The sequence below is a fragment of the Vigna radiata genome, chromosome 6 (genome assembly GCF_000741045.1).
Source record: "Vigna radiata var. radiata cultivar VC1973A chromosome 6, Vradiata_ver6, whole genome shotgun sequence".
NCBI lineage: Eukaryota > Viridiplantae > Streptophyta > Magnoliopsida > Fabales > Fabaceae > Vigna > Vigna radiata.
This window is the reverse complement of record NC_028356.1, coordinates 33907419-33919747: the sequence shown is the minus strand read 5'-3', so window position 1 is coordinate 33919747 and position 12329 is coordinate 33907419. Positions and strand designations below refer to the sequence as shown.

The following is a 12329-nucleotide window of genomic DNA, read 5'->3' as shown; positions in this document are numbered from 1 at the left end:
TTGAAGTTGAGTTGAAAACGCTTCTGTTAAGATTAAGTTAAAATTTAGTTGAAGATAATGTCAATAAAACCTACATAATAATACTTTCGTTAATATTTAAGTTCAAATGCTTTATTTAAGATCAATTTGAGAATACTTTAATTGGAATCGAGTTGAAATTAATTTAGCTAAAAACTTAATTAAAATACTTAAATGAGGGTTGAGTTTATAATTTCTTGTTAAAAGTTGTTTGTCCACAATTAAGGAAAAAATAATCCAAACAAAATTGAGATTGTACACATTTGAGTTAAAGATGCCTTAGATAGTCAATATAATATGAAGATGCTCTAATTGAAGTAGAGACCAAGGATGTCAAATTGAGATTGAGATTAAGTAAAAAAAAATGTCTTAGTTAAGGTCAAACCAAAAATATATTAATTAAGTCTGAATAAAAAATTATTTGTTTGAGGGTAATTTAGGGAATATTTAGATTATATTATGTCAAAAAATGTCCGGACCAAGGTTAAGACAAAGATGCTTAGATAAAAAAATTTTATTAAAGCATTGGTCAAAATTTTCAAAAGTTGAAATATAGTTAAAGATATGTTAAAAAGAGTTTAGTCAAATATATCTTTATAAGGCCAAACTTAAGATTTTATGATGTCAAACCAATATTATGTATTTGAGCATAAGTATAAGATTCTTTTATTCCTTGTTCTTGGGCGGGAGTAATTAAGTGGATTTGAGAGGATTTGAACATAATTTCTTTTTTGTTTATTTGAGTGAATTTGGAGATAAGTAAAAGTGAATTTGGAAGTAAATTTTTTTAATCTGTCTCATAAATTTAATCATACACTAATCATACACATATATATACAAACACAATAAAAGTATTATTATTCAATATCCAAAATTTCTAGTAAAAACTATATATAGATGAAAGAAAACTGAAAATTGAGGAGGAGGGATGACCTAACTTGTGGTGCCAACCTACTAACTTATTTAGTTAAAGATGGTTGACAGATGAAGATGACGATGGCCAAATGTAGACATCATTAACACATGGTCCTTTAAGCTTCGTGTGGCCGGTTTGGAGATCCTTCATAACAAAATAATCAGGTAAGAAAATAAGGGCAGAATTGGTTTCTTTGGTTAGTTTGGAAACTGAAAGAACATTTTGTTTCATGGAAGGGACACATAAGACATTAGGCAAAGAGATATCATGAAGCTTAAGAGTACCAGAATGAGAAATGTGCAAACCTGAACCATCACCCACAAATAGCGAGTGAGGACCAGTGTAGGGGTGGTATACAGAAAGATTGTTTAGATCCGTAGTGACATGATGTGTGGCTCCACTATCAAGTAAGTAATGACGTTTGGAAGGGCCTGTGTTCATGGTGTGCGCCTGCGACACAGTGTAGTGATTTTGCTGACGAGGTGGATTCTGCGAGACTTGAATGGTGGGATGGAGTACACGGAAAATTGGGCATTGCGGCAACAAATGTCCAACGGTTTTGCACCATTAACATTTTCCTAAGTAGGATCGTGGTTCTTGTCTTGTTGAACGAGAGGTGTACTGTTGTTGCGGCGACACAGACCAAGAGGTATTTGGTGGAGGAGACGACCACTGTGACTGTGTAGATGGCCTTGGTTTGGGCTTGTTAGGTTTAGCTTGGGCAGTGAGTGCCGTTGTGGGACCCATGAGCTCATTGGAACCCATAGCCACATGGAACCCAACGGTTATGAGATTATGCCCAACGCTGTTCCAAAATTTCATAATCTAATATATGTATTAGACTGGTTCATTGAGTTTATCTGAGTTATTATATATTTTCTTGTACCAAAATAAGTATATTTCAATTCAAATTCCATTCATATTGTACCAATTAACCATTATGACTCATCATATTCAAATCACCACATTTACCCAATCTCAGTTTTATCAAACATACATAACTATTCTAGAAACAAGTTCAATATCCAACCCATTTTTCACACTCTCCTCGTTATCATCACAAAATTTCATATAAACACAAAGAATTGAAACAACAATAGCATAATCAAATAATTACACAACATATTTCAATATCACATGCACTTATTACAACTTTATTGTATTCACTATAAATTTCTAAATCATAGTCATTAGAATTCTTTTCTAGCTTCTCTTACCTTAGAAATAGCTTTTACCAAAGCTAAAGCTCCACAACTCAATAGATTGAGCTACTCCTAACTAGAAACCTTGTACAAAGTGACCAAAAAAGACAAAAATTTAGTATAAGTTAGATTAAGCTAAGATGATCGCTTCTATCAATTATCCCTATAAAGATTGGTTACTAAAGTAACACAAAAACTAGAAAAGAGTGATTTTATAGAGTAAATAAACACTTATTTTGTTTTGAAATCTGATAAGTTTGAAACACTCTTCAAGTCCTCAATTTCTCAATGGTCCACTTTTTTAGAAAGTACATCAATATCGTTCATGAGTGCATATTTATATCCTCATTTAGTCTTCACTCTCGGATTCTTAATTGATTTTTTCATTTTAAAAGAATATTTTAATCAGGATTTGTTATAATTGGGTTTATTGAGCATGGGATACAAAAACATGATAAAAATACTTTTTAATTGCACAAGTATTCTTCAGATATTTTGATATGTGTTAGCAGTTAAGTCGAGCTTGTTGAGGTATGAAAGTAAATTGGTTAAAGTTTCATGACACCTTAATGATAAATCTTTATGATAAAAGATAATTTGGGAAAAAATATATCTTAAGATATTTTATTTGATATTGTTAAATAATTGCCTTATTTAACTATATCAACAAATATCAAAAGATAATATTTGTCAAATCTTTTTTAATCTAACAAATATCTTCTCAAATATTTTTAGATCTCTACAACAATCAAATATATGTTGAAGATGTTGGATTATTAAGAAGATAATTGAAGGAGATTACATTATCATAAAGAAGATTACAACCACAATAGAAAATTTTGAAACAAAATCTCAATCCAATTTCCATGTAAAGAGACTTAGGGAAACAACTTAGTGGAGCTTGTGAACCCTTTTGGGGTTCAAATTTCATCCTTTCTCTTTTCTCTCTTGTTCTCCTCTCCCTCTTCCTTTATTTTCATGTTATTTCTATATTTCATGGAGTATTAAGCCTCTAGGCTTGATTCTACTGTAATTTCTTAACTAGATTATAAGGTTAGTTGAATAAATTTGTTTGTTCTTTCTATTCTTGCTGTGATTTATTTTTATCTATGTCTTTTGCTTCTTAATCAAGTAAAAGTAATGATTTTTACATTATAGCAAGTTAGCATTGTGTTAAATCTACATAACATATCAATCAAATGAGTCCAATGATTTTTATTTTTTATTGAGAATTTAATTTGATTAAAGTTAGAAACTTTCATGTGATTCTATGAGCTTTTGTCAATAATTAAGAATGTATTTTGATTAGAGGTGAAAGCTTTAATAATAATTAATCAAGAATGTACTTTGGCTAATTAGCTTTTTACTTGATATAAGAGGTAAAATAATAGATATAATTAGGCATAGTAATATTTAATTGAGAATATACTTTAGTTAAATTTATTATGATTAATCTACAAAGTTCTTATTTTTAATTGAGAATGTACATTGTTAACAGTGAGATGTCAACAAATTAATTGAGAATTTACATTGATTGATTTAAAAATTTGAGATAGTAATTAATTGAACAATAATCTTTAAATAACCAATGATGAGTCCTATTTTGAAAAAAACACTGAAATCAACCTATTTTTTTTATCATTGTTTTATCTTTTTAACTTTTTTTTGTAAATTTCTTTCTATCTTTTGCTATTTTGTTCTTTAATCATTTATTTTCTTTTATTACTTTTATTATTTTATTTGACTAACCCCTTAGTTTTTATAAGAACTAAATTGTTAGAAATCAATTATGTGTTTGTTGGGAGATGACTTAGAGTTGAATTTATCCTTATTATTTTGTTGGCTATTATCTTATTAGCAATACTGATTGAAAAATGAATTATGATTTTACTTTTAGTTGGGTTATGATCAACATATTATGACTTCTATCATAAGTGGTAAAGAATGTCAAATTAATTTGGCATGATTTAGTATTAAAGTTTTTATTGTTTTTGTTTTTATGCTTTTTTTTTTAAAAAGTCTCTATGTAGTTTAACATTGTTTCTTTCATTATAACACTGTTAATTTCGTTTAGGAGTGATAAGGTGGCATTTACTAATATAATCAATCACTTTTGTTATGTTTCTGTTATTCAATCTCATTTAAGGAATGACGTTAATTAAAAAAAATATTAAATAATCACGCATGCAAGTAGTTTTGATTGCATGTATCATCCAATCACCCTTCCTAGTTCTTTGTTGATCATTGGTTTTATGAACGTACCATGATCATAATTTTGTGATTTGTAGATATCGTTAAAGCTTTTAGAGTTGGGGCAGGGGTTCTTGGATTAGTAGAGTTGTCTAAGTCTTTCACTGGGTAAGGGAAGCTAATATACTCCTTAATTTCTTGTTAAGATGCATGAATTTATGTTTGATATGTTGTGAGAAATTATGTTTGGTTGAATATGTGATAATTGAGATGATTGTTGATTGATGTTTATATCTTGATGAATATTGTTGTGTATGCTTGAGAATTGGTATTGGTTTAAACATTTAATATTGTTGTGTTAAAGTATAATTATGTACAAAACTTGATGTTGGATTAAAGGTAGTGAAAAGGAAGTGTTGTGGGACTGCTTTTAGTCTGAATTGGGGTTTTGGTAAGTGAAATTCTAATAGAGAAACTTTGGTGTGATAACTGATGGTTGAGATCTATTTTAAGGTCATTTAAACTTGCATAAAACCTTAGTTAACCAAAAGGGGTGATGTTGAATTGGGGAGTAGTGATTTGGTAGAGTTGTAGACTAGTTTTAGGCTAAATAAGGGTTTTGATAGGTGGGATTTTGAGATAAGGGTTGGATGGAGAGTCCTAAAGTTTAAGGTCTATTTTTAGGCCATTTAGAACTTGTTTGGATCTTTAGTTACCAAAATGTGATTAGAAATGGATAGAATTGAGTGGTGAGCTTTTAAATGGTTATTTGGATATTTATAAGTCTAATTTATGGAAAAATTAACCATATTGAGGCTTAAGTTTTATCATAAACATATTGGCAAGTTACATTTAAGATGTAGACTAGCAATTTGGTTCATATGTGTATTGGGAGGTATGTTTGAGGTAATGAAATTTAAGGTTAATTGGTCCAAATTCTATAGAATTACTATTCTACAGAATTCTACAGTTTGGTTGAGCGAGCATATACTTTTTAAGCAAATAAAACTCATTGTTTCTAGATTCGTAAAGTGAACCATGGGATTAGACGAGTTAGTTTGGGGGAAGAAGCTTGTTGGAACAGTAGATGAACAAGAGTTCTTACAGGACGACGATAACTTTTTATTTTTGTATTCACAAAATGAGTAGTTTCTTGCTCAATAAAATAAATTTATTCGTTGGACAAGCATAATATTCTTTAAACCCCAGAAATCTAATGTCACACGTTCTTTATTCAGGTTTGGTTTCTTTTGGTCTCTCACTTAATTGGACTTTAAATGGTTTTGATATACTTCTTAATTGGACTTTAAATGGTTTTGATATACTTCTTAAAGTGTGTATGTTTAAGATATTATGTAAAGTTGGTTCTATTATGATGTGTGCGGTAAAAAGTGAGAGAAATCTAATGTGGTGTTTAAAGTCTATATAGTCTAGTATTTTTTGGTCGTAATTAAAGACAGAATAATCTTTTGTAATAGCTTGGAGAATCAAATGTTCATCTACCAATATTTAAATTTACAATTTTTACTTTACAAATTTTATAATAATAAGTTAGATTTAAAATCTAATTTTAGCCATATGGACGATAAAAATAGATATTATACCATTATTATCACAATATTACATTCTGAAACTATTAATTTCTTAACTAATTTCACGAATATCTAATCTCTGTCTATACTTTTTTCGTAATAATTATATAATTTTATTTTTATTTATAGGAGTTTAGTTTTGTTATCTCCGACAGAGAGTAGGGAAAGCGAAAATTTATAAATTGGAATCATGAAAACCCGTACGTTGAACAACTGTGTGGTGTCTGAAACTTTGAGACTGAAACAGTACTCACATGAAATACAACCTACGCTTTTCCTTCAAACCCATACCTCTGTGTTTTTCTCTTCAAACAAACCCTATTCTTAAAATAGCTCCATATTGTTACATTAATCTTTCAAATTAATAACCTTTAAATAATATTTCACCGTGTTTAAAATTTAATTATTTATATACTGACATTATATTTTTAATTTAAATCTTAAACAACCAATTTTCATGCAGATGATTATTCTTATGTAATGAGATAGATACAAAGACTTAACTGCCACTGTTGTTGTTGTTTCACTTTGAGTTTGAGTTGAGTGTTTTTCTGACAGCAGCTGCAATTTTGTGTCACCGTCACGTTGTCACAGTCGTGGGTCCCACCTCAGAGAGGCCATATGCATAAAAATTTTCTGAGTAGGGACCCACCAACGGTGTCGTTTCGAGGAGAGCGCGCGGGAACAGCGCGGGAGCTGTTTCCCAATGCACTGCACACTTCATTATATCATAACTGCGTGCGCTGCTCCACTGCCCCCACCCCCATCATATCCTCCATGCACCTACCATCTCATTATCATAAATAAATATAAACTATATTTTAATCAACAAAAACTAATCCAATTCATCCAAATTCAAACTCTCTTCATTTTCCTCATACATGGACTTTGACTTTCTTGTTTATTTTTAAAATAAGATAACTAATGGGTTAGTATGATAAATATGAAAAAAATAAGTATACTTGTATTCCGATTTTAGTATCATAAAAAAATTATTATTTTGATAAGGTAATTTTAATTATGTTAATTAATATAATTAAATATATTTTTATTTTTTAATAAATATCAACATGTGTTTATCAAAAAATTAAATTAATATGTAACAAATTTGGTACAAATAAGGAAGAATTCGAATTGTACAAAACAAAAAATAAATAGTAAAATGTTCATTTCAATATTAGTTACATGTTATATTATTTTTACTTTTAATAAATACGCGTGAAAATTATTAAAAATGTGTTTAATTGTCTTAACTATTAAATTAATTAATGAAATTGAATTTCTTGTATTAATACTCTAATCTTTCTTGCTTATGTACTAAATATATATAAACTTATTATACTGATACAATGATTTACTGAAAACAAAATATTTTTTACCCATTGAGAAAAACAAAATTTTATCCATTTTTGTCTAATATTTGAGAAATATTTTGTAAGTAATTTGTTATTTTTTGTTTTTTGTTTTTTTCCTTGTGGCATGTTGATTCATTTGTAGGTATATGGTGGTACCAAGTGTCTCTGTGCACAAATTTGTGTACATGGGACTTTATTTTGATTGAATCAGACGTTTGGCCTAAGGCCTTGTTTGGATTTTAGTATGTGTGATTGATTGAAATTCAAAGATGAAATTTGAATATTACTGTTATTATTATTTAATTTTTTATTATTTATTATTATTATTTTGACATTAAATTGATTGGTAACATATTTTGGATGGTGTGATGGCTTACTACTTAATTAGGAGAACAAATGGGCCCAATTGCCATCCCTTCAAACTTTAAATCCAATCTGACAGAGACCCATTTGTGTGTGTTTCGAAAGCAAATGCAAGGAAGGGTTTCTATGTACCCATGTGACCAGTGGGCTCCATTGGAGGGTGAGAAACAAGAGAACCCTCACCTATGCCCATGGGCCTACCCAAAAGGGCCTAATCATCATTCTCATCTTCCTAATTTCTATATTAAATAAATACTTAAATATTATTAATTATCTATACAAATTTCTATACCATTGCTTCTTCTTTTTTATATATAATGGTAAATTTTTTTATCTTTCTTATACTTGCCTTAAAATTCTATATGACAAGAGATTTCTTGTTTTATACCATAAACATGTCCAAAATACCTTATCATTTTACAACCCCAAAGTAGGGTTTTTTTGGATTAAGCTATTAAGGTAGGAAAAAGTAAGAGATACGAAAAGATATCGTGAGAAAGTGATAGATGTAGGATTAATTATTCTTTTTTTTAAATACTGTTGTAATAAAAGTAACCACGTTTTTATGTGTTTGTTTAATCACTTTAATTTCAAACTAAGTATTAAATCTTTTTTTTTCTTTTAACTTCTCATTTAAAATGACTTATTTTAAGTTTATGCAAAATGCCCATCATGGAAAGATAAATAGGAGTGTTTTTTTTTTAGAGTAGTATTGTATATTACACATTCTTGTATAAATTGTAAGTTGAGAGTTGAAAAAAATTTAATTAAAAGTATTTATTTAATAAACTAAGTAATTAATTAACTTATAAAGATAAAATGATATATTTAATTATTTAAAATAAAATAAGATTTTATATAAGTTGATAAAAAGTAAAAGTTAGCTTAGGCTAACTTGTTATTATAACTATTAAAATAGATCCGTTAATAAACAAACATATTTTGGTTAAACTCGTGTCACACTTTTTAATTTTTTTTAAATTTAAGACAAAATGAATTATTCTTATGGTTTATATTTTTTCCTTTTTTATTTAAATGTTAATTAATTTATTTATATATATTTATTATGATGAAAGAATAAAAAGAAAACATAACTTATGTACATAATATATATATTCAAATAATTTCAAAATACAAGTCTTAGTGTGTGTTTCGATGTGTGAAGTTGAAGTTATGATATTTTTAAGTATTGTGAGTTTAAGTGTTTATTTTTTTTTATTCTATTGTCAAATTAGAAGATTACCTAAAATAATAATTTGATGTCAAAAAGTTAGTAATTACAGTAATTAATACACAATAAATAGAAATTATCTATCTTTTTATTTTAAACTAATGATTAATAATGTTAATCTTTTGTTAAATCGACCATTTGATTACTCAAAGATACAATCCATAACTTGAATTGAAAACTTATGTACATAGTAGGGGTTTATGCAAAAATGCACACATAGAAAAAAAAAAAACAAAATAAAGGGATTTAGAAAGTAGAAGTATATATATATATATATAAAAGAAAAAATGTATTTATTTGTATATAAATGGATAGTGGGAAGTTGTCATGTTGACATGAGTGTTGTCTGTACTCTGTTCTCAATGNAAAACTAGCAGGTTCAACAGAAACAGGTTGAGAAGAAAAACTAACAGGGTCTGGAACAATAAAAGGAGGAGATGTAGGTGGTAAAGAGGGTTGATTAGTAACTTTTGAGAAAAGAGGTGATGGAGATGAATTGATTTTGGTGACTAAATCCAATGAATTTAAATTTTGTGTATCAATAGGTGAGTGTTTGTCACTAGTAAGAAAATGAAATATGTTTTCATAAAATACTACGTTCCTTGATAGAAAAATTTCCATTGAGTTGAAATCTAACAAAAGGTAGCCTTTCACTCCTGTTTTAAAACCAAATGAAACACATTTTCTTGCACGAGGTTGAAATTTTGTTCTATGTGCTTGAAGAGTTTAAGCATACCAAAGTGAGCCAAAAAATCTCAAGTAAGTAATGTCAGGTTTAACATTGTGTAACAGTTGAGATGGAGAAAAATATGCCAAAACTGTGGAAGGTAAAATATTAATGAGTTGCACGGCATAACAAACAGCAAAAGACCATAAAACTATTGGCAAATGAGATTGAAACATTAAAGATATAGCAACATTGAGAATGTGTTGATGTTTTCTCTCAACAATTCCATTTTGTTGAGGTGTTTCAACACAAGATAATTGATGTTGTATCCCTTTTTGTCTATATATAAAAGAAAAAATGTATTTATTTGTATATAAATGGATAGTGGGAAGTTGTCATGTTGACATGAGTGTTGTCTGTACTCTGTTCTCAATGTCTTTCTCAAGCTGGATCTTACCCATCTCACTATTGGATTCCATCACTTCTGTTAATTAATAATAGACCTGTTATTTATTATTTTATAAAACAAAATTATCATTTATTTTCTTAAAGTAGAATACACTTATAAACATCTTATCATATATTTTTCTATCACTTCATAACTTTTAAACCAACTTAATATATTAAGAGAAATACTTTAGATAAATATTTATAATCTTGTTAGTCATTATACGATATATAATAACAAATATGTAACTTTTATATAAAAAATCATCTCTAATATTTACATGAAACATATAAAATATTAAACAAATTTCCTATGAATACAAAACTTTGCAACCTTATTATATAGTCAGATTGAATTCTTCAATGTGAAATCATTTTTCTAACTTAATTTTAGTATAGAATGAACTTAACAAAACTCAATGCACTTAATAATCTAACTAAACCAAAAAAAAATTATAATTTAGTTAGACTAAGTCTAATCCGCTCATATCCTAAATAAAAGCTTTTTTTTTTCCTCAAAAACAAAAAGAAAAATTGCAAAGCAAATATTCCTTGTATATAACTATTTACTCTTGAATCTATGTTGAATCTAAATGGAGTCAATTGTATGCATTAAGTATTGTTGTTACTTTTTTTTTCATCGGCAAAAGTTACTATATAACTATAATTAAATATTGTAGTTAATTTTATATAATAGTATAATAGAAATATTAATTATATATAGAACGAAGATGGTTGAAGTGGGTCATGCCTACCGTTTCATGGTCTTGTAATGCATGATTGAGTGATGGTCCATGTTATCATAATATTATATATATATATATATATATATATATAATAAATAATTAGAGAGAGAGATGTAGGTAGTGTTTGACTATGGACAGGTACTTAATATGAGTGACCTAAGACACTTCTTCATTCTTTTTCTAGATTCCTTTCAATGATTGAAAAAATAAATAAACTTATTTACATACAACTTTTTTAAGTTAACGAGAAATTATAAGAAAAATAAAATAGTAGATAGAATTCTTAAGAAACGGAAAAATATTTCTTCCTATATTAATAATATTAAGACACACTTTTACACTTATTTAACATAGAATATAAAAATAAAATAATTCAAAAAGTATAAAATTTTGTAATTTTTTAAGAAAGAAGAGAGTAAAAAATAAATAAAGATAGTATCAAATAAATATAAAAAATTTAGATGTGTCAAAAAATCATTTTTTTTCTTCATAAGACCAGGCGAGGTTATAAATTACTATATAACTCGCTTCTTCTAACACAAAATTATTAACAATAAATAATTTGTTAACTTAAATTTATTTTTAGAAATAAAACCATTTTACAAGTTGCATCTTAAATGTGTTTTTTAGATAATTGGACTACAAAATAAAATGTTTCTTTTAAATATGATACCATAATAATGTGCAATATAAGTATATTTCTCTTTGATTTTCATTTCGTGAAAGAAAAAAACACGTATTCAGATGTCTTGACACCAAAGAAATGTAAGATTACTGAAAGATTAAGATTTATGTAGAAAAAAAAATACGAAATAATGTAAAAATTGAGATCAAATAAAATTTTTGTTATTGAACTAGATTTTGAAAATTATCTTAGATTTAAGATTTACAATACATCTTAGTATTATTTAGAAAAATATATTTAAATCATTACAAATAGTCTAATTGATAAATAATTTTGTTCCTTAAATATATAATAAGAGATAAATAAATATGATTAATAAATTCTCAATAAATATATAAAATTTTGAAATAAAAGTAAAATACATATTTCAATATGTAATTTCAACAATTTGTAGTCTACTCGAGGAAAAGAAAATTATATTTCCTGTTTTGTGTGATTCTAATTGTATAAAAATATGGAGGTAGAAAGTGTTTTTTTAGTGCTGTCAAATTTTGTCACTTAGTAAATCAATCCAACTCGGCTTAATTATTAGCGAGTCAACAAAAATTTGAACCTCGTTCAATTCACCATGAGTTAGTAAGTTAAATGGATAAACTCATTGATTCACTTAATTATAAACTTTTTTTATTAAAAAAATAACAAAAAATATTCAAATGTAAATAAAGAAAAATGGTGTTGAATTAGATTTACGATTAATCAAATATAAGATTTCATTCATACAAAGATATAATTGTTACAAAAGAAGAAAGAATGAAATATTGTATTTCTTATTCAATGATTCAATAATAAGGAGATAGTACAATTGATATATATAATTGTTCAGAGCAATATAAAAAAGGAATATAAGTATAAAAATATATGAACATAAATGCATAGATATGAACAGAGAATAAAATAATTCCAATATCCCCCTCAAG

The 12329-nt window shown here is 27.1% G+C and overlaps 1 protein-coding gene across 1 annotated transcript; it reads right to left on the bottom strand.

The window, feature by feature from the left end:
- Positions 1-985: 985 nt before the first annotated feature.
- LOC106763752 lies at positions 986-1756 on the bottom strand. Its single transcript, XM_014647913.1, has 2 exons — positions 1546-1756; positions 986-1431 (listed from the first exon to the last, which is right to left on the bottom strand). Exons 1-2 carry the CDS (start codon positions 1754-1756, stop codon positions 986-988), a joined length of 657 nt encoding a protein of 218 aa, XP_014503399.1.
- Positions 1757-12329: the final 10573 nt, after the last annotated feature.

Coding starts and splice junctions, on each gene's coding strand:
- LOC106763752 (XM_014647913.1), bottom strand. CDS start 1,756: ATGAAATTTTGGAACAGCGTTGGGCATAATCTCATAACCGTTGGGTTC. Junction 1,432..1,545: donor GCAACAACAGTACACCTCTC/GTTCAACAAGAC, acceptor CCACCATTCAAG/TCTCGCAGAATCCACCTCGT.